This window comes from Myotis nattereri (assembly GCF_964212035.1).
Source record: "Myotis nattereri genome assembly, chromosome: 3".
Lineage (NCBI taxonomy): Eukaryota > Metazoa > Chordata > Mammalia > Chiroptera > Vespertilionidae > Myotis > Myotis nattereri.
The window spans coordinates 49,149,719-49,176,612 of NC_138077.1; the positions used below are offsets into that span (position 1 = coordinate 49,149,719).

The following is a 26,894-nucleotide window of genomic DNA, read 5'->3' on the forward strand; positions in this document are numbered from 1 at the left end:
GTTTATTTAAACTGTGCATGTATTTTTACATCTCCCTATCCAAATAATCAGGATGTGGTTATCTGTAAGATGATACATTAGGACTTTTTTCCTATATACACCCAAGCACAAAAATATATGCCTCAGACATAATCATCAATATGGTAAACACCAGTCATCCTGTGCCATTTATAAGATCGCAGAGATGGAGAAACCAGGTTAGGAAAATGTGCATAAAAATAGTTAAAGGAAATCCACATGGAAAGGCTTATAAAATTGGGCAATTTTATACTTTGTAACCTGTTTTTAACATGATAAAAAAATGAGGAAAGGAAAACATCACAATTGTGGTTTATCTTTGATTGAATGAGAGAACTATTTTAAACAGAGAGGGAGATGCCAGAAATATGAACTAATTTTTAAAATAGTTATGTTTTTAATATATCTTCCTTTTTATTCAGAAAAATCAAAGAGATAACAAAATCAGAAGGAAAAAAATATGATTCAGTGCTTGGTTTTTTTGAAGGCATAGATAATGCAGTTTTTGGATGGTATTTTTACCAGATTGTTGCATTCTTTCTTGTTATTTTTCTACTGTCTTAATATAGGGACATAATCATGATTTATTCTTTTTATACTTACCATAAAACTCAGTTCAAATATCAACTTTTTAGGAAGAGAACACAGAATTTACTGTGCGTTCCCAGAAAGGGTAGAATACAGAGAAGCAGTTGTGACTAACAGTGTATGACAAGATTCCAAAATAGATCAATTGGAGATATAATGAAGAACTAGTTTAGACTGCATTACATGAAAATTAAGATTATCTTTGACAAATAAATGTTAAGGACAATGCTAAAGTATTTTATCTTCATTTTCAGTCTGTATATACATATGCATGGTTAATACAGATGCTACTCTGTCTATATAAAAGACTTATTTGCCTATTTTCTCCAACATAGCATTTATTACTAAAATCTACTGAGGTTTCATAGTAACAATATTTTAAGGAAGTGTCATAAAGAAAATCTTGGGTCATACCAAAAAGAATATAGTTGCTAAGGACATATTTAAATATATAATAGCTCATATATGTTCTTTCACTTATAAACTATAAATACTATATGAAATAAAAAGGTTATACATGAATGAATCCAACTCTCTCAAAGCTCTTATGAAGTGAGAACTACTCCTGACTTCACAAGTATGGAAAATAAAGCACAAGTAGGTTAAATGGTACACACTCAAGGTCATACTAACAATGAAGCAAAAATGAGACACAAATCGTTATGCAGATCCATCCTAGAACACCTTTCTTTTTCTCCACATGATTTTTTAAAGGAAATAGGAGTTTACTGAGACTTCTCATTCATAAAGGTGGACTGGGACACTTCACAGTGCCATACTAGGTGGCGAAGGCAAGCCTATTCTGTTGTAACTCACAGCCCGTGATCTTCCCTCCCCCATTACCAGTGGCCAAACTGGCAGTCAGCCAATCTGATATAGACCATAGATATGCTTTAATTGGATGTTATAATGGATTTTAATGTAAAAAAGTCATAAATGTATAAATGACACATCTTTGGGCTTACCATACAGACACACATATGTATGCTAAGTTCCTTATGTTTCCTCCATAATCTTTGCTCCTCACTCCCATGGCAATCATAGTCATGAATCAAATTCCGTTGGTTTACACTTTAATTATATGTATAGATTTCTAAATATGTGGAATTACTTTGTGTACTTCCAGTTTAGTAAATGGTAGTATGCTATATATAATGTTCTATAAAATCTAATTTTCCCCAAAACTATATTTTTGAAATCCATGAAATATTTAGGTCATTTAACAGCAGATACGTATATGTTTAAGTCATTTGCTTTAAGTCCATGTTAGGAATATACCTCAGTTGATGAATCCATTTCCTCTTCAGTAGGTTAGTTGGGTTGATTCTAATTTTTTTTAAATATGTTTTTATGATTTTTAGAGAGAGAGGGAAGGAGAGGAAGAGAAAGATAGAAACATCTATGAGAGAGAAACATCATCAATTGGCTGCCTCCTGCACGCTCCCTACTGGGGATCAAGCCCACAACCTGGACATGTGCCCTGACCAGGAATAGAATCTGACCTCCTGGTTCATAGGTCAACACTCATTCACTAAGCTACATAGGCCAGGCTAGTTTGATTCTAATTTATTACTATTCTAAACAATGAGGCTATGAACTTTCAGATATATGTCTCTGTATAAACTTGGGCTCATTGTTACTTAATTTTGTGTCTAGTTGTAGAATTTTATTAGTCAGAGTTATTTAAATTTTCCAAGAACTGATTTTTATATGCTTTGAAAATATATATCACTTTTAATTTGTTTTTATTTTGTTTATTGTATCTTATCATACAGAATTTTTCAATTTTGATATAAATTTTGCTTAAGAAACCCATATATATATATATCGAGGGCCTAAAGATATTTTCCTATTGGATCTGTGGTATCTATGACATTTTTAATTTAAATGATTTTACACAAAGCATATCCTCTTTGGTTCACACAAACCTTATCAGATCATTCTCTCATACCGGACCAATTTTACACATTTCCCCTTAGGTACATGAGGCTGTAATCCCAGGATTAGACAGTCAAGAATAAAATTAGACAGTAGATTTCTCAGACTGGGGTTACTTTGAATTAAATTAATATTATAGCTGTACAACTCCAATCTACATTTCCATGGAAATGAAGCCATGATAGAATTCATTCTGGGAGATTGACAGCTTCTATTAACTGTTATTTAAGTTTTACAAAGTAGAAGTTGAATAATTTAGTTTATCACCTGAATATAATATGTTTTATAGGAGTTTTATAACTCCTATATATAGTTATATGCCAAACTAGTAACGTTAACCCTGATATATGTGACCCTTAGATGCTGGACTGGAGGTCGGCAAGTGCACATTTTATCCTGGCTGTGACATTGATGCTGTGGAGCTCCGGAAAGGTGCTGTCAGTGGATGCAGCAACTGAGGTAATGGGAACTAGCTTAAGGGACCAAATATATTGTCTATGAATATAAGCCATTTCTATTAATGTCATACTTTTATGACTTGGATGAACTACAAAAGGGCACTATATGCAACAGATGAATAAACAAACAGGAAAATTTATATGGGGCAACAAAGTCATTGGGAAAGCTTGGAATCGTAAACATTCATTAATAGTATTTGTTAATAAATCACATGGATGGAAGTGTAAGTCCCTGAGGGCAGAGACTACTAGATTTTGTTCATTTTTGTATCCCTTAGGTCTAATGCAGTATATAGTGAATGCTTAGGGCTTGAATCAATAAGAAGTGACTGAGTGATGAAAAAAAACAGCATGAAGTTTAGTGTTTTCTGAATTAATTCCATAAAAATTTATTAGGACTAACTATGAGAAAAATTTATTGGGTACTAACTATGAGCAAAATACTGGGGTAGGCATTGAATAGAGCCAATAAAAGACCAATTAGACATAGTCATTGCTCTCAAATTACTCACAATCTAATATGTATTACAAATATGTTGTAATAAATCCAATACAAAGGAAAATGTAATGACTGTAAGAATCAAAGTATAGCTAAAATGCTTGGGAATGATAATGAAGGTAACAGTTGTTACAGGGAAAGAATCCAAAAGAATGATCCGTTAATATACTAAATTTGAGAGGTGGGCATGGAGCTTTGTTTAGGTGTGTGTGTGTGTGTGTGTGTGTGTGTGTGTGTGTGTGTGTGTGTGTTGTTTTTCTTTAATTTCTGCTGGGTATACCTCACCTCTATATGGTTTTATCCTCAAAAGTCTCTCTGGATCATAACTCCATGAGAAATCAAGTTTCATGACAGGCATGTCAGACAAATATAGCAAAAGTCAAATGCATATGATTACACATGTTTGAGGTGAATAGAATCACCTTTCTTGCCTGATAGGCTTTTGATGTTGGAATCAGAGATGTGCAGTCATCACCCACAGCCAGGGAAGAAAAATCAGCAGCTGATCTGGCAGATAAACTCATGCTTCTTGATGAACTTGTGTCTCTGGAGAACGATGTGATTGAAACAAAGAAGAAAAGGAGCTTCTCTGGTTTTGGGTCTCCGCTGGACAGACTCTCAGCTGGCTCTGTGGATCACAAAGGCAAACAGAGGTAAGTAAGTGAACACTTGCACCTACTAAATATTTTGAAAGTCAGTACATAAATATTATGTGTAAACTAGAGGCCCGGTGCACAAAAATTTGTGCACTCGGGGTAGGGGTGCCTCAGCCTGGCCTGTGCCCTCTCACAGTCTGGGACCCCACAGGGGATGACCACCTACTGGCTTAGGCCTGCTCCCTGGGGGATTGGGCCTAAGCTGGCAATCAGACATCCCTCTGGCAGCCCAGAAGCCCCTGGGGGATGTCCACTTGCCAGCGGGGAGCTGACCTAAGCTGCAGTCAGACATCCTTAGCGCTGCTGAGGAGGCAGGAGAGGCTCCCACCACCACCGCTGTACTGGCAGCCATCAGCCTGGCTTGTGGCTGAGCAGAGCTCCCCCTGTGGGAGCACACTGACAACCAGGGGGCAGCTCCTGCATTGAGCATCTGCCCCCTGGTGGTCAGTGTGTGTCATAGTGACCAGTCATTCCCAGTCTTTCTGCTGTTAGGGTCAGTTTGCATATTAGCCTTTTACTATATAGGATAGAGACCTGGTGCACGGGTGGGGGCCGGCTGGTTTTCCCAGAAGGGTGTCCCGGATCAGGGTGGGGATCCCCACTGGGGTGCCTGGCCAGCCTGGATGAGGGGATGATGGCTGTTTTCATGCTGGCCACACCCCCTTCAGGTTGGGGGTCCCCACTGGGGTGCCTGGCCAGTCTGGAAGAGGGGCTGAGGGCCGTTTTCAGGCTGGCCTGCGACTGAAGCTCCCAGCCTCTCCTTTTTTTCTTTTTTTCTTATTCTGAGATTTATTTACCTTCTATAATTGAAACTCTATTGCCTTCACTGGCGCTCCCAGCTCTGAGGCCACAGCTGGCTGACAGCAGGTATCTGGGGTTTGTTTAGCTTCTATAATTGGAACTTTGTTGTTTTCGGAGCTGTTGCTTTTGGAGCTCAGAGCCGGGCCACGGCAGGTGGGGAACCTTGGCTTCCTCCATCACTGGAGCAAGCAAACCTCCTGCTTGCTTCAGCTGCATGGCTGCCAGCCGCCATCTTTGTTGGCAGTTAATTTGCCTATCTCCCTGATTAGCCAATGGGAAGCATAGTGGAGTTATGGTTAATTACCCTTTTTTTGTCTTTTATTAAATAGGATATTTATATATGGATTTATAATAGCATACATGCATATATACAAAACTAGAGGCCCGGTTAATGAAATTTCCTTCAGCCAGGTCTGCCCCCTCTCACAGTCCGGGAGCTCTCAGGGGTGGCAGGTGACCCGGCAATCAGGGGAAGGTGATGCCCCCATCACACCTCTGCTGCTTCCACTGCCGGCAGTGCAAACCTCGGCCGGCCTGGTTACCTGAGCCTCGGGTGGCCCAGGTGTCTGGGCAGCCACCATCTGAGGCTTATCTGTGCCTTGGGCCAGACCTGGTCGGCTGGGGGGCTGAGGGAACTGGGAGACTCCGGAAGTAGGCACCCCAATGGGGCTGAGGGGGCTGGGTGCTGCCATCTTGTGGCTGTGAGCACCGCCATCTTTGAGGTTGTGGCAGTCAATTAGCATATTTCCTCCTTATTGGCTGTGGGAGCTGCCATCTTTGTGACAGTGTGACGGTCAATTAACATATTTACTCTTTATTAGATAGGATATGTATTGCATAAAGATTATAGTTATATATATACACATATATATACATATGCATGTATATATATACATGTATATGTATATATGTGTGTGTATATGTATATGTGTGTGTGTGTGTGTGTATATATATATATATATATATATATATATATATGTATATATATATATATGTATGTATATAAAATATATTGGCGGCCCGGTGCATGGATTCATGCACCAGTGGGGTCCCTAAGCATAGCCTGCGGGGATCAGGCCAAAACCGGCAGTCCAATACCTCCAGCCACTCTTACCTGCCATTTCTGCTTATCCCGGCTCTGCTGCGTCTGCCACCACCGCTGCTCAGTAGGCTCGCTGCCGCTCTGCTGTGCTCTCCAGGCTGCAGCAGCCAGCCTGAGCCCTGTGTGTGGCACCTGTCAGTCAGCTGAGTGGTGCTCTCACCTTGCGAGTGCACTGACCACCAAGGGGGCAGCTCCTGCATTGACCGTCTGCCCTTTGGTAGTCAGTGCGCATCACAGCTACCAGCCAGTTGACTGGTCATTTGGTCATTCAGTTGTCCAGTCGCTTAGGCTTTTATATATATAGATAATTTACATTGAGGTTTCAGCATAATAATTTATTTAAGAAGTGTCATATACAGAGACTATATTAGAGATATACTCTATCTACTTAACATAGCTCACCATGGAAGATATTAAGGAAAATTAGCAAGGATTTAATATCCATTTGAACAAATTTTGACATATAAAGGCTAAAAATAAACTATTATAAAAATTAGGGAATATTTTTTCTCACGAAGATGTTATGTGGAAGCTACTAGATGAGTTTCTTCAGGCAACCAAAATGACTGGAGAAATGTTATTATAATAATTGGTGCAAGCATAACTTTAGAACTAAAATGAAATGATGGTTGTAAGAAAAAGAGTGTCATGTGTTGTGTGCAATTTGACAACATAGATAGAACAAAGTATCTTCAGGGACAATAGTGAGAGCATATAACGTTTAAAATTAGTTTGGGATTGCTTCATGGCTATTAACAGAAATAAAAGATATTATAACAAATATTTGCTTAGGGACATGGAGAAGAAGCAAAAAAAGATTAGCCACTAAATTTAATGGATCTTTTACCAAAGAATAAAAGACAAAAATTGAAAAAAGAGGCAACTAAGGTTTTTATATAAATATGTTACTATAAAAATAACCATAAAAATAAAAATTAAAACTCCCCTATAGGAATGAGAGCACAATAAAATAGAACACAGTGCAAAACTTTATATAAAATATTCACATATATAAATGTTACTTTTCAAATATAAGTCCAAAATTATTGATCATATCAATAAATGTAAATGGATGTAGCATACTGTTAAAATACAGGTATTTTTAAATTGGCTGACAAAGGAAAATTTAACACTTTTTTGTGTATAAGAGACAACTAAAAATAAAGAGATTTAGAAAAAAGAATGGAAAAATTACACAAAAAAAGAAAAAGAAAAAGTGTGTAAAATATATTTCAAAGAGAATGCTAGGAAATAGAAAGAAACATATTAATAATAGGTTTCTTTGGTTCATTTTTAAAATTCAAGACAGATTACCTATTGAAAATTTATAGAAGAGATACAGAGGATAATTCATAAAACAGAGCTTATAAATCTGTCTGGAACTCTGAAATTCAATAACAGAAAATATATTTTTTTTTTCTTAAGGGCATATGGAATATTCACAAAATATATCATATCTGATGTGATAAACACCCTGAAGAAATTCTAAATAGCAGATGTATCACAAAGGCATTCACTAGCTGAAATGCAATGAAAGTAGAACTTAATGATAAAACCAGAAGACAAGACGACACTTTTACCTAGAATGACATTTAAACCATGTCATTAAATAAGCCATTGGGTCAAAGAGGAATACAAAATAATTTACATATATTATTGAAATTAGTAATAATGATAGTGTGATATTATGGGCAGATAAAACAAATACCAGATTAAAATCACCAGGATAGTAATAAAAATAAAGTTAACACGACACAGCAACAATCTAGAAAGAACAGCAAAGTAAGCCAGGAAAAGCAGGTTAAAAAAAGAAAAGAAAAAGCAGAAGATAGGAATGAACAATGATAAAAGTTGAAGTCAATTAGTTTATAAAGCAAATTGCAGAATATAATAAAGCTATTTTTCTTAAAGTAACAAAAGGACAAACAACTACCTAACCTAATTAAGAAAACTTAGAATGTAAATTCACAAAATTAGAAATGACAAGTCAAAAATAACCATAATAAACCACCAAAACATTCTTTAAAAAAAGAATAGAAAACTACTTGCTCAACTGAAGACCTAGAAAATAATGGATAAATTCACAGGAGAATTTTACTAAATCTTAAACTATCAGATAATCTCAATATTATTGTAAATTTTAGACCATGATAAAAAGTAAACTTTCCAAGTTTATTTTTTGAAAGAAATATATTGACCTCTTTACATTTTTAAAAGGAAACTTTAGACATATATTAATATCAATGCACAAAATCATAAATAAAATGTTAACAAACAGAATACCACAACACTTTAAAGATATAATATGTCTTAACCAGTGGGTTTTCTTCCAGGAAAGTTGTGTAATTTCATATTAGGAATTCCTTTCATGTAATCCATCATATTAATAGAGCAACGGGGGGGGGGGGGGGGACATGTGATTATATCCATAGAGTCAGAAAAAGTTTTTGATGGAGTCTAACATTTATTCATTATTTTTTTAAAGTGAACAAAATAAGGGATGATAGATACTTTCTTGACATGATGTGTTGTGTGTATGTGTGTGTGTGTGTGTGTGTGAGTGTGTGCCTGAGCTCAAAAGTTAGCATTTTTCTCAATGGTGAAATATACTGGAAGCTTTACTAAATAAGGAGCAGAAAGAAATGCCCATTTCATATACTATAATTTAGAAATGCATTTAGACAACAACAAAAAACACATAATTATAAAAGTAAGAATTAAAACTATGTTTATTTACAAATAAAAAGTTGAAAAACCAAGATAATCAATGGAAACTATAAGGACAAACTCTTTGGATATAGATACAAAGAAGTGCATCTACATATATAAAAGTCTAAGCGACCTTTACGACTGAACGACCAGAACCACTAGAACAACCGGTTGGCCAATCGCTATGATGCGCACTGATCACCAGGGGCAGACACTCAATGCAGGAGCTGCCCCCTGGTGGTCACTGTGCTCCCACCACCAACCTCCTGTGGACCTCCCACCGGCCAGCCAGCCCCCATTGGCCCCTGGTGCTAAACCATTTGTAGAGATCTGCTTCTGGGTCGGAGTTTTGTACATAGCAGATCAGCTCTCTCCCTGCAATCTATTGAAAGTCAGCCCTCTACACAAGGGTTTGTCTTGTTCCCATCCTCTCCCTACCCTGGGGGCCACCTGCCTGCCATGGTGGTGGTGGTGTGGCAGCAAGGGAAGGGGGGGGGCGGGAGGCAGGGAACTGGGCAGTGGCAGGGTTCACACCAGCCTGGTGACTGTCACTTCCTCTCCTGGGCTGGGATGGGGAATCAGGGTTGGGTGGAAGTGGACGTGGACCCTTCCGAAGGGAGGCCTAGGGCCAACTCCTCCTTGGGACTGGCAGCCAACGTCCTGCCGTCCCTCCCCCCGCCCTCTCATGCATGAATTCGTGCACTGGGCCTCTAGCAAACATAAAGCTAATAGCCCTTCTATATACAAAAAGAAATCAGCCTTGCCTGTGTGGTTCAGTGGTTGAGCATAGACCCATGGACCAAGAGGTCAAGGTTTGATTCCTGGTCAGGATACATACCTGAGTTGTGTGCTCTGTCCCCAGTAGGGGGTGTGCAGGAAGCAGCTGATCCATGATTCTCATCATTGATGTTTCTATCTCTCCCTCTCTTTCTCTGAAATCAATAAAAATATTTTTTTAAAAGAAATCAGATAGAAGATAGAATACCTCATCTACAATAGCATAAAGATAGGAAAATACCTACATACAAATAATAACAAAGAATGCCCAAAGAACATATAAAAAAACTATAAAAAATAATTCTGTAATTCAAAAAATAGACTTGAACAAATGGAAACACATCTTTGTTCAGACTCAACAGCAGAAAGACATCAGCTCTTCCTAAGTTAAATTACAAACAACATGATTCCAATAAATATACCCTCATTTAAGAAGTTATCATAAAAAATCATGTGAAAGAATTAAAAAACCACATACCCAGGAAAACCCTAACAAAGAAGAAGAAAGAAGAGTACTACCAAATATTTTAAAGTAATTTATTTTCTTTACAATAGCATATTACCAGCTCATGGATAAACCAAAACAAAACAGAAGAGAAATTCAATCAATAAACACAATTATATATCTAACTATAAGATATTTAAAAAGAAGCATATCATATTAGTGAGTAAAAGGATATGTTTTGAATAAGCGATTTGGAGATATAAAAAAAGGATAAAAATGATCAAGTCTCAAAATGGATCAGAAACCCAAGTGAAAGAAGAAAAAAATGATGAACTTTTTTAGGTACTATAAGAAAACATTGGTGAAGTTCTGTATAGAGAGGGGATAGGTAAAGTCTTCCAAATTCTGATGCAAACTTCAGAATAATTAAGGAAAAAATAAATTTAACTGCATATCTTAAGATGTTTCCATGGCAAATGATATCATGAAGGAATATTTAAAAAAAATAAATAAGTTGAGCCCTAACTGGTTTGGCTCAGTGGATAGAGCATCAGCCTGCGGACTGAAGGGTTCCAGGTTCGATTCCAGTCAAGGGCATGTACCTTGGTTGCAGGCACATCCCCAGTAGGGAGTGTGCAAGAGGCAGCTGATCGATATTTCTCTCATGGATGTTTCTAACTCTCTATCCCTCTCCCTTCCTCTCTGTAAAAAAATCAATAAAATATGTTTAAAACAAAGAATAAATCAGGAAAATATTTGCAACTCATATAAAAAAGAGTGTTAATATCTTGAATATACAAAGAACTTTTTAAAATAGAGGAGAAAAAGAACAAAGCTATTAAAATGAAGTAAAAAATAGTTCATGGAAAAAATACAAATAACTCAGTCATATGGAAAGATGCCAACCGTTCTCATAATGAGAAAAAATATATTAAAATTTACTGATATACTGATTTTTATGTGTTAAAATGGCAAAACTCCATAAAAAAAAATAGCAAAGCTGTGAAGAAAAGTCACCCCTATCTGTTGCTGATTAGAATGCAAAATGGAGCCAACATGGAGGTGAATACAGCAATATCCAGCAATATTCCATATATACTTATCTTTTAGTTCAGCATTCCTGCTTCTAAAAATCTCACCATCAAAAATATGTGTGAAAGAGTGTACATAAGGCAATTCATTTTGGAACTATTTGGAACTACAAAATACATACATAAAAAGGAGATTGGTTTAATAAACTATGGCATACAATGGACTATTACTAAAATAAGATAAAGTTGTAAATTGGACATCCTCCTTTCTAATAATAGACAAACATGGTAATTGACCATACCTTCACTACGCTTTCCATTGGCTAATCAGGGTGATACGCAAATTAACTGCCAACAAAGGTGGCGGTTAATTTAGATACGTAGGCGCAATGCTGGGAGGCAAAAGGGGAAGAACGGAAGAAGTCGCCTGCTGCTGACGGTGATCGGAAACCCAGGTGGCAGGCAAGAGCAGGGAGGCAGGGCAAAGTCAGCCCTCGGGACCGCCTTTGCCCTGCCCCCCAGCCTGTGATCGGAGAACTGGGGCCACCTTTGCCCGCCCCCAGGCCGGTGATCAGAGAAGCCAGTTGGGGCAGGGAAGAGGCGGCTGCCAGGAGCTGCCTCTCCCCCCCCCCCCCACCCTGCCCAGCCATTGTTCGGAGAAGTACCAGTATTTTTTTTCAAAGTACCTGTATTTTTAATAATTTCTTGACATGGTAAAAGAATTTTACATTATGATCCAAGGGTGGTGGGGTGAGGAGAAGGAGCAGCAGAACAATCCAAGAAACAAAAAGGGAAACAGAAATGCATGGTGGAAGGGATTTGAAGGGTGGGTAGGGGCATTGTGCAACTAAAATGCAATTGGTTTGTTACTGAGCACTATTCATGGGAAGACAGCATCCTGACTCCTTCTCTATACAGCATATTGGGAGTAAAAATGATGCATGCAGCTGGAAATATGATTAGGGGTTGGAAGACAGACAGGGAAAGAAGAAGTCAGAAATAGACACTGAGAGAGTCACTGGCTGGCTGGCTGCAAATACTGACTCAAGAGATAGGGGGCAACTCTTCTATGGTTTTGACTTGCCCAGCAGATTTCCACATACACATGTGTACATGCCTATGTTTGCAAGCACACACATATACACATAACTGACTGCCCTCCCTGGAAGCACAGAAGAAGAAGAAGCCGCCAGAAGAAGAAGCCACCCACCTTTGGTCCAGGCGCCAGCACCTGGGGCTGGCTGCAGCCCAGGAGATGGACAAGCCACCCGCCTGAGGTCCCAGGCTGCAGCCACCTGAAGAAGCTGCCAGCCCTATGGTCCAGGGCGCCAGCGCCTGTAGCCAGGGAAATAGGTTCCCTCTTCTCCTACTGCAGTCATTACTTCAATATTCCCCTTCTGAATTTCTGTCCTGTGCTGCAACACAACTCCACTTTACATCGGAAGGATACAGAACAGAGAGAACAGTGTTAAAAGCTTACATTTTTAAGCCGGTAAGGTTGGTACTTAAACATATTAATGGAAAACTAGAGTCCTTAAGGTAACAAAGGCTACAAAGGACAGGGACAGCGCATGTCCTATTATATCCAGCAATCCATATGGGGACTGAAAACTTTGCAATGATGACAATTAGTGAAGATATGAATCAACTAAAATAGTTGACAGGGACAATTCTTCCATATTTGAAAATATCTACATCAAATCTGTTTAAATAGATTTTCATCTGCATAATATAACACATTCTGACAAGACCACCACCACCACCAGTGTGGTCAGTGTTGTGCTGATAAATGTTTAATAACAGAGGGACACCCCCCGCCATGAGTGCATAAATTTTTGTGCACCGGGCTACTAGTGTTAAAATAAAAACTCTTGGTACTTAAATGTCCCATTTTCTAAATTGTCCATAAAACATTCATATTAGTATAAACTCATGTTTCTGAATTTCTATCACCATGAGCTCATAATTTTTAGTCTGTATATATTGAAAGTTCTGCTAAACAAGCACCAATTCAGGGGTAATGAACAAACTTAGTGTCCAGATTGGCATCCCTCAATATCATCTCTCACTTACTCCTCCAAGAAATATTTGGGACAGAAAATGTACAAATTGAGCTTGAATATATTATCATACCTGAGCTTGCTATAATTAAGGATGGGTCAAAGGGATTTAAAACCAATTACAAGAGGTCCCCTCTGGCTAAATTTAAAAAATCTGAGCAGCAATAAACACATTAACAACAATTATAAAATCTGTTTAAATCTCTGAATTTTAAATATTTTTATATGTTTTATTTATTTTACTGAGAGAAGAAGAGAGAGAAAGAGGGAGATAGAAACATCTATGAGAGAGATGTTTGGCTGCCTCCTGCATGATCCCCTGGGGATCGAGCCTGCAACCTGAGCATGTGCCCTGCCAGGAATCAGGAGAAACAGGTACCTTTTGGTTCATGGGTTCACACTCTACAACTAAGCTACACTGGCCGAGCTTGGATTTAATTACTATAAACATTTCACAACTGTTATTACTTTAATTCTCCCATTAATATTTTTAGATCAGCAAAACAGGTAATGTCATTGTGTCAGTCAGGGTTCCTGCAGGAAACAGGCAGTGTGTTTGAAATAGAGACATGTGAGAAGGGTTTATTCACAGCAAGACTATTTGCCAAAAAAAAAATAATAATAATAACAATTTAAAAAATTGGGCAAATCATAATGAATGGCACTTGTCTGAATTGTCAGATGCTGTGAGCAGAGTGGTGACCTTCAGTCAGAGGGAAGTAATCATGCAAAGAAGGAACCAGGTGAAATTGATTTTGACCTTACTTCCTCTCTCCTTTTAGTCTTTCCTGCCAAGGCCATCATTTGCCTGCCCCAAACCAAGTCAGAAAGCACAGGATCTTTTCTGTGACCCAGAGAGGTTAGCTTCCCAGACAAAATAGGGTGAGAAAAGCTGAGAGTGGCTCTGAAGAGCTGATAGAAGATACCCAGCACAAATATACACATTCTATAGATTCAGGTCAATAAACACTTTGATCCATTGCATTGTTATTATAACCACCAAATCGAGAGAGAAAGAGGACTCCATAGGACATAATCAGAAAATAATTTTATCCCCCAACCACAAAAATTCACCCTTTTCAGTAGAAGTTCTTGTTTTCTATTTCTCGAATCCAAACAAAGGCAAGTACTATATAGCTCTACTGGTCACACTGAAATAATAAATAACCCTTTGGTCACTTTTATTAAAAAATCAATCATATTTAAGTAATTAAAATAATTATTCTTATGGCTTAGCTCAAACCACAAATATGAAAGTTTCTCCTTTTCAAGCTAGAGAGTTGCAGTGTGAAGATGTTGCAGTCAGTTTATCCTCATCTCTTCCTCTAGCACAGTGACCTAGCTACTTCTCTCTCCTCCAATGTTGGGGATTGGCAGCAGAGAGGTAAAGAAAAGTGTTAGTTAACTGACACTACCATGACCTGGCTTTAGTGCTCTCTGGGTTCATTAAATGCTCAATGTTGACTCCTTATCAAGGGGTGTTTTTGTCGGGTCATTGCATAACTTTATTAGAAACATTGATATAAATGAAATAACACTTGCCTCCAGCCATGCTTCTCTTTCAGCAGGTCAGTTTTGCTTCTCACCCTACATCTAATGCCTTCATTTGTCACCACCACCAGCATCCTGCTGAGGTTGCTTCACATAACCCCTGGCAGAAAGCCCTTTGGGCAAGGTTCATTTTATAATTAACCTAAACCAACTCTACCCACATGCATCTGATCTTCAGAAAACCCACACCCTTGACTCTGGTCACAGTGAAGATGTTTTTTATGCAACCATCTCTTCACTCTGGAAGATAGCCAATTCTCACAGCTTCTTGCCTTTTCTATTTCATAGACTCTGTTCTATCAGGTCTACATTGCTTCAACAGGTATATGTCAAGCTCTCTGAATGGTTTCTTTGAAACCATTCCTCTCTATGAAAGAGGAGGGAAAATGCTCCTATTCTCCAATAACCTGGTCCAGAGAAATTTTCCTTCTTCACCTATTCAACATCGTTCCTTCTATTGGATTAAAGTTGGAAAAACCAGTTTGTAGCAATCTCCTGTTCAAATACTGCTTAAGTCTAGAACTTTACTTTGGAATGCAAGAGGCAATGGCAATACCATTCTTTTTATTTATTTATTTTTTTCTCATCAGCTTTTTTGGGTTACAGCCAAAACTGAGATACCAAAACTGAGGTAGAAAGAATCTGACATTCACATTCTGGTACAGTTTTTATTTAATTCATACAGTACCCTAAGAAGATCTTATCTCATTTTATTGGCGTATTTTCAGGGAGATAATATTATTTCCCTTCCTAGAATATCAGGCTGCTTAACTCTTAAGTCCAATGACTTACACTTAAATAAGCTGCTCTGAAAAAGAAAGTAAAGTTTTATATGAAGAAGACCCTTGTCCAAATCCAGGAACAGTGAGGTTCATTGCAATGTATGTATTGAATAAAAAGTTTTGCGAAAATATATGGGTTTCAATTCTAAGCCAGACATGAAGTTCAGACTGAAGTTGAGAATAGCAGTTCTAGCTTCACTTTGTCAATTATGATTGCCTTTCTTGATGACAGCCCCAAAGATTAAAGTTAAAAGTCCAAACATATCATTTTTCTTTCTGATTCATTGTAAAGCAATGCTGCAGGCCAAGGCTAGCAAAGGTATCTCATGATTTTTGCTATTTCTTTCCAAGTCTTATTTGATAATCCCTGAAGAGATTAGTTCAAAATTGGCCCCATTTCAGAGTGATGAACACTGCAAAAGAATTCAGAGTGTGGTGCCCTATTTCCATGCTTCCTTCCTCCTAGCTGAAAAGCCTGGCAGTACCACAGGAAACTCGCTTGGGGAAAATGAGTTTAGGCCATTTTTTCACAATAGCAGCTCTTGCTTGCCTCTCTGCATCTCAGTGCAACATCAGAATGAGAAAGTCCCATTTTCTTTTCTCCCTACCCTGACTCATATATAAAGGTTTAAAACTTTCCCCCAAAAAGACAATCATTGTTTCCATATATGGACTCTCGAAATGTGCATTACCCACTTTCTCCCTCAAAAAAAAAATTTTTTTAAAAAAATCCAGGAGGCATTTTTGTGTAAATCCATTTGCTAGATAGAAGTTTCATTAGGCCCTCAAAGAGGTTTATGAGATAAGCAAATGGAGATTTCCTCTCCCCTCTTCTATAGCCCTACAGCAGTTTTCAAATTAACCATGCCTGTGTTATTTTACACTGAACCATTTAAATGTCATTATTTGATTCCAGTGCTGTAATTATGTCATTATTTGATCCAGTGTTTCTGAATGCCTGTTCATATGGCCCACTCCTTGGAGTAATACTTTAGAAGCTGATGTCATATCTAATCAGCACCATCACCATACATTTAATAGAATCTTTTTTAAGATTGAATTACCACTCTTGAGAGAATTCCCAAAGTCATAAGTCAACTTTCTCCTTATGAAGTAGCACCATCTTTCATCATTCTAAATGTATCCCACTTATTAAATCTTATCTTTCCCAGCCTCATATTTTCCATGTAGAGGAACTTCAGGTAGTGAAAGACTAAAGTTCCTCTTATTCGTACCTTCCCAAAGGAGAATTACTTATTTTTATGATAGGTCAGTGTAGGAGGAGGAGTTGAGCATGTCTAGCTCATCCCCTTTCTTCCTATTTTTATTGGATAACTATGAATACTTGTGTAAATCTGTCTAATCCAGGGAAGAAATGTAAGGCAGTCCTTGTAAATACAGATTAAAGCCATATTCTACATTCAGCTTGATCAAAAAGACATTCTGATTTCTATGCATTGATTATTCATATCTTATTTCTCTGTTGTTTCTCAATGTGGACTTGGGGTCAAAAGACAATATATATTGGCCCCTAAAAATAAAATATCATCACTCAGATGTAATGTGGTCCCTTATTCCAGCATTCTGGAATTAGAATTTAAACATGACCCTGTTGACTTTGTCATTCTTTCCGGGGCCTTGCTGAGTCCTTCTTTTTAGTCCGTCCTCATCCATCAGTCCTTCCAAGCTCATATATTCTGTCTTCCTATAGTCATTTTTTTATTTTATTAATTTTTATTGACTTCAGAGAGGAAGAGAGATGGAGAGAGCTATAGAAACATCAACGATGAGAGAGGATCACCAATTGGCTACCTCCTGCATGCCCTCTACTGAGGATAGAGCCAGAAACCTGGACATGTGCCCTTGACTGGAATCAAACCAGGGACTCTTCAGTCCACAAGCTGACGCTCTATCCACAGAGCCAAACTGGCTAGGGCCTATAGGCATTTCTTAATTCCATCATTTAATTTTAAATTATGATCATCAAGATCGCAGGATTCAGGGGTCACTATTTGTTTTATTGTTTCCACATGTGCTGTAAGATTTTCCTGGAACCCCAAAATGAGTGCAATCTCTTCTCCTGTGGAATCCCAGAGCATTTCAAATCTCACTGTATTCAATATCTATTGCTATGCAAACAAGTTTCCCAGAACTTACCAGGGTAAGACAATGATAAGCATTTATGTCCTCACACAGTTTGTGTGCATGAGGAATCTATAAAAAAGTCTTGCTGGGTGCTTCTCACTCAGGGTCTCCCCCAAGGCTGCAGTGAAAAAGTTAGCCAAGGCTGCAGTCATCTGCAGGCTGTGCCTGGGCTCAGGACAGCCATTTGAAAAATGGCTCACTTGCAAGGCTGACAGCAGGATGTCTCAGTTCCTCACTAGCTGTTGGCAGGAGGCCTTAGTTCACAGCCACATAAACCTCTCTGTAGGACTGTGAAAGTGTTTTTAGGAAATGGCAGCTGATTTCCCCTAGAGTGAGTGATCCCACAAAGCAAGGTAGAAGCTGCAGTCTTTTTTATTGCTTAGGCTGGGAAGTCACACATCATCATTTCCACAATTTACTGTTGGTTACAGAGATCAGCCCTGGTTAATGTGAAAGGAGACTGTATTATGGTAGAATTCGTGGAGCTTGACCACTATATACATCTAAGCTTTATAGAGTAATAATTTAATTTCACATGTTACTAATATAAATCACTAAACTATTTAAAAGAACATCTTTCATTATTATTACCATATCCCCCCCCCCCTTTTGCATATTACTCAGTGTTGGTGAAGCTGCATGCCTTTCTTAAAAGGAACTAAGCATTTTATTGCCCCTTTAAGATGCAGCAACAGAACAGACTACATATTTTTAGGGAATACTCTCCACACCCTAATTTCTACCTTTCTTTCTTGGAACTCAAAAGCAAGATCAATAAAAGTTGTGATGTTTCCAGTAATAGGGGGGTAAAGTATTTAAGTTCAAATGAAACACCTATTAAAATTAATAAAGTGCCTAACCACAAATAAGCCTTAACATATTTAAAGGCTTGGCTATCATATAGCACATGTTCTCAGACTATGATGTACTTAAATAATTAAAAGGATAATCAAAAAAAGAAGGTACAATCTCAACTAATTTTTTGAGGATAGCATTATCTGGACAACAATTCAGTAATGTATCAAGAAGAGGATACACCATTATCATGTTGGGTTTATCACAAAAATATAGTGTAAGAGTGACTTGCTTCAGAAAGTAAATTAATAGAGGTAACAAATTAAAGAAATAGAAGCATATCATGAATAAATGCAAGAAAAACATTCAGTAAGATTAAACATCTACTAATGATCGAAATCACCAGTAAACTAATAATAGAAGGGAACTCTTTTTAACCTAGTAAGGGACCCTTATTTAAAAAACTTAAAATATATTATTAAATGATATCACAACAAATCTAAAAAATATGGAAGGTCTTTATGGAGAAAATTATAAAAATGAATAAGAAGGCAAAAGGTAACCTAAGTAAATGATCTTGGATAGTGAAGTTTAATATCATAAAAGTTTCAGTTCTCTCCAAATTGACTTATACCTTAGACTCAATATAATTGCAGGTAAAACTGCAAAAAGGATTTCCCATAAAATTTGACAAATTAAACCTAAACTTTATAAATAATTAGGTATAAATAAGGGAAAAAAAGAACTCGATCCCTATTTTATCCTATTAATAAAAAATAATTTCAAAAGTGTTAAGAAGGTAAATGTGAAAGGCAAATCTAAAAAAGACTTTAGAATAACAGAGGAGAACATTTTCACAACATTGAAGTAGAGATAATAAACAAAATGTAAAAATATTGATAGAGTTGGGAGGCTTGGGGAGAAAAGTGAAGGGATTAAACAAATAAGCAAAAAGAATCTCATAGACACAAGAGTATGGTGATTACCAGAAGGAAAGGGTGATGGTGGGAGGTAGGAGAGGGTATGGGGGGGATATATGAGTGATAGAATGAGACTTGACTTGGGGTGGTAAACACATAATACAATATCTAGATGATGTATTACAGAATTGTACACCTGAAACATATAATTTTATTAATAAACTAGAGGCCTGGTACACGAAATTCATGCACGGAGGGGGCGGGGAATCCCCTCAGCCCGGCCTGCACCCTCTCCAACCCAGGACCCCTCAGGGGATGTCCGACTGCTGGTTTAGGGTCTAAGCCGACAGTCAGACATACCACTTGGAATCTAGGACAGCTGACTCTTAACTGCTCACCTGCCTGATAACCCTTAAACACTCTGCCTTCCTGCCTGATCACCCCTAACTGCTCCCCTGCCAGCCTGATCACCCCTAACTGCCCTCTCCTGCCAACCGGGTAACTGCTAACTGCCCTCTCCTGCCGGCCTGGTCACCCCTAACTGCCTCTACCTCAGCCCCATCACCATGGCTTTGTCCGGAAGGACATCCAGATGGATGTCCAGAAGATGCCTGGTTTAATTAGCATATTACCCTTTTATTAGAATAGATGTCACTCCAATAAATTCAATAAAATTTTTAAAAATATAAATTAAGCCGAAACCGGTTTGGCTCAGTGGATAGAGCGTCGGCCTGCGGACTGAAAGGTCCCAGGTTCGATTCCGGTCAAGGGCATGTACCTGGGTTGCGGGCACATCCCCGGTGGGGGATGTGCAGGAGGTGGCTGGTCGATGTTTCTCACTCATCGATGTTTCTGACTCTCTATCTCTCTCCCTTCCTCTCTGTAAAAAATCAATAAAATATATTTTTAAAAAATAAATAAATAAATAAATATAAATTAAAATAACAACATTAAAAAGTTTCATAAAAGATACAATTAAGACTAACCACAAATGGGAAAGGATATTTGCACAGTATATGAAACCCTCCTACAAATCAATATTTAAAAGAAAAACAAACCAATAGAGAAACAGGCATTAGACAAACAGGCACTTCCAAAAGAAGAAATTCAAGTGGGCAATACACAAATGAAGAGATGAGCAACTTCATTAGTATTCAGGGAAGGCAAACTAAAACCACAAGGAGGTACAATTATAACAGCATGAAGTTGACAAAATTAAAAGAATTGGCATAAATTTGAAATAATAGGAATGTTCATGCACTACTCTTGGATATGTAAATTGGCACAACTTTGGAAAAAAAGTTCTGGCACTATATAATAAAATTACATACAGACATAGCTAGCAATTCTACTAAAAATTATACTATAAAGAAATCGTGCCGAAACCGGTTTGGCTCAGTGGATAGAGCGTCGGCCTGCGGACTGAAAGGTCCCGGGTTCGATTCCGGTCAAGGGCATGTACCTGGGTTGTGGGCACTTCCCCCGTGGGGGATGTGCAGGAGGCAGCTGATCGATGTTTCTCTCTCATCGATGTTTCTAACTCTCTATCTCTCTCTCTTCCTCTCTGTAAAAAATCAATAAAATATATTTTAAAAAATCGTTAAGTGCACTACAGGTTTATGTAGCAACATTTTCAGGTGAACAGTACATAACAATAAAAACAAAAAATACCTCAAAATTTTATCCACTGTAGAATGTATAAATAAGCTGTTATATATTCATACAATAAAGTATTATACAATTAAAATAAAGCAACAGCAATTATGCATGTTGACATAGACAAATCTCAAAACCTAATTATTCATTGAAAAAAGTAAAGAAGACTTCTAAATACATGCCTTTTATTTTTTTAATATATTTTTATTGACTTCAGAGGGGAAGGGAGAGGGATAAGAGGGAGAGAGTGATAGAAACATCAATGGTGAGAGAAAATCATTGAGCAGCTGCCTCCTGCATACACCTTACAGGGGATCCCCTGGCATGTGCCAGGACTGGGATGAACCATGACATTCTGGTCAATGCTTAACCACTGAGCAATGCTGGCAGGACTAAATACATAACTTTTAAATACAATTCTAGAATCATATCAACTAGAGAGTTTTGAAGAATATGTATGGATTATAAGGAAAATTAAGGGAATTATTAGACCAAACTTCAGTCTACAGATTCCCTCTGGTTCTGAGCCATAAGAGGAAGGGAGCATTGGAGACTTCTAAGGTACTGGTTGCATTCTGCTCCTTAATTTGGTACTATCAATAGAGGTGTTCATTTTATTTTTCTTTAAACTGAATAATTTATAAATTTATAAACTCTTTTGTATGTGTGAAGTGATTCTCAATAAAAGGTTTAAGTACAAATTTTCTAACTTGCTTTAGGATGTAAAACATTTTCAGAAATTGAATTAAAAAAATATAAATGTTAAGAAAATCCTATTAGGAATAGAAAGTCTATATTTTAGTATGAAGTTTAAAGTTATATTTAAAATAAACAGTCCAATTCTTTCTATATTAGTCTGATAGATATTATTTATCCCTAAACTACTTTCAGAATAGTTTAGAATGGAAAAGGTGGATTGGGTTAAATGGATATCTAATTTAATAAAAGACAAACATGGTAATTAACCGTACCTCTGACATGCTTCCCATTGGCTATCAGGGAGATATGCAAATTAACTGCCAATGGCAGCCAGCAGCCATGCAGCTGAAGCGAAAAGGAGGCTTGCTTGCTCCAGTGATGGAGGAAGCCGAGGTTCCCCACCTGCCGCAGCCCAGCTCTGAGCTGCACTCTAAGAAACAATGTTGCAATTATAGAAGCTAAACAAACCCCAGATACCTGCTTTCATCCAGTGAGGCCTCAGAGCTGGAGCTGCAGCAGTGTTTCCATTAAAGAAACCATACAAACCCCAGATACCTGCATTCAGCAGCTAAGGCCTCAAGATGGAGCCAGCCTCAGAGGTGGAGCCAGCTCTCAGCTCAACTGACAGCCATAGAAGGTAAATAAATCCAAGAAAAGAAAAGGAAAAGAAGGAGAGGTTGGAAGCTTCAGTCGCCCGCCAGCCTGAAAACGGCCCTCAGCCCCTCACCCAGACTGGCCAGGCACCCAAGTGAGGACCCCCACCCTGAAGGGGGTGTGACCAGCTGCAAACAGCCATCATCCCCTCATCCATGCTGGCCAGGCCCCCAGGCGGGACCCCCACCCTGATCCGGGACACCCTTCAGGGCAAACCAGCCGCCCCCACCCGTGCACCAGGCCTCTGTCCTATATAGTAAAAGGGTAACATGAAAACTGACCCTAACAGCAGAAAGACTGGGAATGACTGGTCTCTATGACACACACTGACCACCAGGGGGAAGACACTCAATGCAGGAGCTGCCTCCTGGTGGTCAGAGTGCTCTCACATGGGGAGCTCTGCTCAGCCACAAGCCAGGCTGATGGCTGCCAGTACAGCGGTGGTGGTGGGCGCCTCTCCTGCCTCCTCAGCAGCGCTAAGGGTGTCTGACTGCAGCTTAGGTCTGCTCCCCGCTGGCAAGTGGACATCCCACTAGGGCTTCCAGGCTGCCAGAGAGATGTCTTATTGCAATCTTAGGCCCAATCCCCCAGGGAGCATGCCTAAGCCAGCAAGTGGTCATCCCCTGAGCGGTCACAGACTGCAAGAGGGCACAGGCCTTGCTGAGGGACCCCCCCCTAATATATATATATATATATATATAACCTAATAATAGAGAAACATGGTAATTAACCATAACTTCACTACCCTTCCTATTGGCTAATCAGCGAGATATGCAAATTAACCTCAGGCAAGATGGCGGCCGGCAGCCAGGCAACTGAAGCGAACATGAGGCTTGCTTGATCCACTGATGGAGGAAGCCAAGGTTCCCCGCATGTTGCAGCAAAGCTCTGAGCTCCGGAAGCAACAATGTTGCAATTATAGAACTTAAACAAACCCCAGATACCTGCTTTCAGCCAACACGGCCTCAGAGCTTAGAGCAGCTAGTGATGGCAACAGAGTTTCAATTATAGAATCTAAACAAACCCAGATACCTGCTTTCAGTCTGCATTGGCCTCAGAGCTGGAGCCGGCTCTCAGCTCCAGTGAGAGCTATAGAAGGGAAATAAATCCCAGAATAAAAAAAAAGAAAAAAAGAGAGGCTGGGAGCTTCAGTTGCCCACCAGCCTGAAAACAGACATCAGCCCCTCACCCAGACTGACCAGACACCCCAGTGGGGACCCCCGCCCTGAAGAGGGTGTGACCAGCTGCACACAGCCATCATCCCCTCATCCAGGCTGGCCAGGCACCCAAACGGGACCCCCACCCTGATCCAGGACACCCTTCAGGGCAAACCATCCAGCCCCCACACATGCACCAGGCCTCTATCCTATATAGTAAAGGGTAATATGCAAACTGACCCTATCAGCAGAAGGACTGGGAATGACTGATCACTATGACACACACTTACCACCAGGGGGAAGATGCTCAATGCAGGAGCTGCCCTCTGGTGGTCTGGGCACTCTCACATGGGAGGAGCTCTGCTCAGCCACAAACCAGGTTGACGGCTGCCAGTACAGGGGTGGTGGTGGGAGCCTCTACTGCCTTCTCAGCAGAGCTAAGGATGTCCGACTGCAGTTTAGGCCTGCTCCCCGCTGGCAAGTGGACATCCCCTGAGGGCTGCTGGGCTGCCAGAGGGATGTCTGATTGCCATCTTAGGCCCAATCCCCCAGAGAGCAGGCCTAAGCCAGAAGGTGGTCTTCCCCTGAGGGATCCCATACTGTGAGAGGACACAGGCCGGGCTGAGGGACCCCTCCTCCCCCCCGAGTGCACAAATTTTTGTGCACCAGGCCTCTAGTACAAAAATTTGTGCACTCTGGGGCGAGGAGAGGGTCCCTCAGCCTGGCCTGTGCCCTCTCGCAGTCTGGGACCCCTCGGGAGATAACGACCTGCTGGCTTAGGCCTGCTCCCGGGTGGCAGAGGGCAGGCCCAGTCCCTAGGTGCAGCCCCTGGTCGGGCTCAGAGCAGGGCCGATTGGGCAGTTGGGGCACCGCCCCCTGTCACGCACAGAGCAGGGTCAATAAGGGGGTTGGGGAGCTCCCCCCTGTCATGCACAGAGTAGGGCCAATAGGGGAGTTGGGGCACCGCCCCCTGTCACACACAGAGCAGGGAGGATCAGAGGGTTGGGGCACTGCCCTCTATCACCCACAGAGCAGGGCTGATCAGGGGGTTGGGGCCCCACCACTGTCACACTCAGGGCAGGGCCAATGGGGAGGTTATGGCTCTACCCCATCACACACAGAGCAGGGCCCGTGGTGGGGGGGGGTTGGGTCACCGCCATCTATCACACTCAGGGCAGGGCCGATCAGGGGGTTGGGATGCCACACGCTGTCACACACAGAGCCTCAGCGCGATCAGGGGTTGGGGAGCTCCCCCCTCTCAGGCACAGAGCAGGGTGATCAGGGGGTTGGGGTGCTTTCCCCTGTCACAAACAGAGCAGGGCCGATAGGGAGGTTGTGGCCCCGCCCCCTGTCACACACAGAGCCACAGGGCGATCAGGGGTTTCGGCGCTGCCCCCTGTCACGCTGATCCCAGTGCCAGGAGGCTTCACGGCTCCGCTGATCCCGGTGCTGGGAGGCATATTACCCTTTTACTATATAGGATAGAGGCCTGGGTGGGGGCCAGCTGGTTTGCCCTGAAGGGTTTCCTGAATCAGGGTGGGGGTCCCCACTGGTGTGCCTGGCCAGCCTGGGTGATGGAATGTTGGCTGTTTGCAGCTGGTCACACACCCTTCAGGGTGGGGGTCCCCATTGGGGTGCCTGGCTAGTCGGGGTGAGGGGCTGAGGGCTCTTTTCAGGCTGGCGGGTGACTGAAGCTCCCAACTGCTCCTTTTTTTCTTTTTTCTTTTATTCTGGGACAGCTTTAGTTCTGACTCCAGCTCCGAAGCCTCTGCTGCTGAAAGCAGGTATCTGGTTTGTTTAGGTTCTATAATCGAAACTCTGTATCAATTCCAGCTCTGAGATCCTGGCTCACTGAAAACAGGTTTCTGAGGTTTTGTTTAGCTTCTATATTTGTAACTATGTTTCAAACTGCAAGCTCAGGCGGGGAACGTTGGTTTCCTCCGTCATTGAAGCAAGCAAGCCTCATGTTAGTTTCAAGCTGCCTGGCTGCCGGCCGCCATCTTGGCTGGCAATTAATTTGCATATTGCCCTGATTAGCCAATGGGAAGGGTTGCGGATGTATGCTAATTACCATGTTTCTCTTTTATTAGATAGCATATATATATATACCATGTTATACTATTATTTTGTCACAAGAGGGACTACATAGAAAGTACAGTTTTCTCATTTGGTCTTAAGAATATTTCTCCTTCTTAATGTTTATGTTCTACACACTGTATATTCTTGTCAGTGTATACTGACAAGAGTGTAGTACTGCTACATATTATAGAGTGTAGTATTGCTATATATGCTATATATATTTCATATCAGCAAAAATTTTAAGATAAAATACCAGTTTACCATTTCAATTCTGAATGGATAGGAGACTGTAGATAAATTATTTAACTTACTGAACTATAATCATTTTATTTTTTGTGTATCTGCTTTATGACAATAATTGCTTTCATTTTTCTATTAGTGCTAAATACTTTAAATACTGAATGGATTTTTCATATCTGTTTTGTCTTTCTTATTTGACTTTAAGATACCTATAGGCATTTTCAACCAATCCAAATTTGATAAAATGAATCAAAGTAATTATAGATCTATTGATAAAACAAAAGCATTCATGACCTGGGTCTCTGTCCACTTGGCCAGTGGTTTTCAAACTCTGCCCTCGGCATCATTCAGTGTGCCTGGAAGTTTTTTCAGGGGCCACATATTTGGGGAAGGTGGGTACTACTTCACTGAGATAATTCTTCAATTTACTTTTTAGTTATTGCTGTTTTTTATAAAGGTTTTATTCATAGAAATAGTAAACTACCAATAGTTCACAAACCACTAGACTAGACTGATAGGAAAGAATAGTAAAATCAGTTCAAATATTTTCAGATGTGTTACTTCTTTAGCTTCTCTCAAGTAAAATGTGAGCTCTCATAACTACTATATGTCTTCTTCACCACAGTATCTGCAATGCAGAGGACAAATTACATGTGGTTATGCATAAAACAATTAAAATAACAAACAAGCATGCTAAATAAATAAACAGCTCCAGGAGACAGGTAGAGCAAGTATTATCTGAATTTAACAAAAAGGAAAGTGTAGCTCAGGATGATAAAAAACTTACAAACACTTACTCTGTCAGTAAGTAGAAGAGTCGAATAGAATCCAAATCTACCATCTCCTGGCTCCTAATACTTTTTGGATCAAATCTTGGAAAAGAAGGAAAGGGAAGAACGAAACAAATACAGAAGGAAGGGAAAAGAGAGTTTAATTTGCTTTCCACCATACCACAACTACCTCTCATTTACTTGAGCAGAAAAAGATCAACTGTAGTAAAGAAAGAAAAATGCTATTTTCATATATTATACCTTCATGTTTGAAAAAAACCAACAACAACACACTGGTAGTACGGATGAATACATGTTATGTTGAATTTACAATGGTGCATGAGACCACGATATTTCTCTTAAA

General features: G+C 39.8%; 1 protein-coding gene across 1 annotated transcript in view; it reads left to right on the plus strand.

Moving 5' to 3' along the window:
- The window catches only part of OSTN (osteocrin), a 47,663-nt gene that overhangs the window by 11,836 nt on the left and 8,933 nt on the right, over window positions 1-26,894 (plus strand). Inside the window, exons 2-3 of the mRNA XM_081087033.1 lie at window positions 2,905-3,003; window positions 3,940-4,154. Coding sequence (XP_080943159.1) covers window positions 2,905-3,003; window positions 3,940-4,154 — 314 coding nt within the window. The remainder of the gene's footprint in view (window positions 1-2,904; window positions 3,004-3,939; window positions 4,155-26,894) is intronic.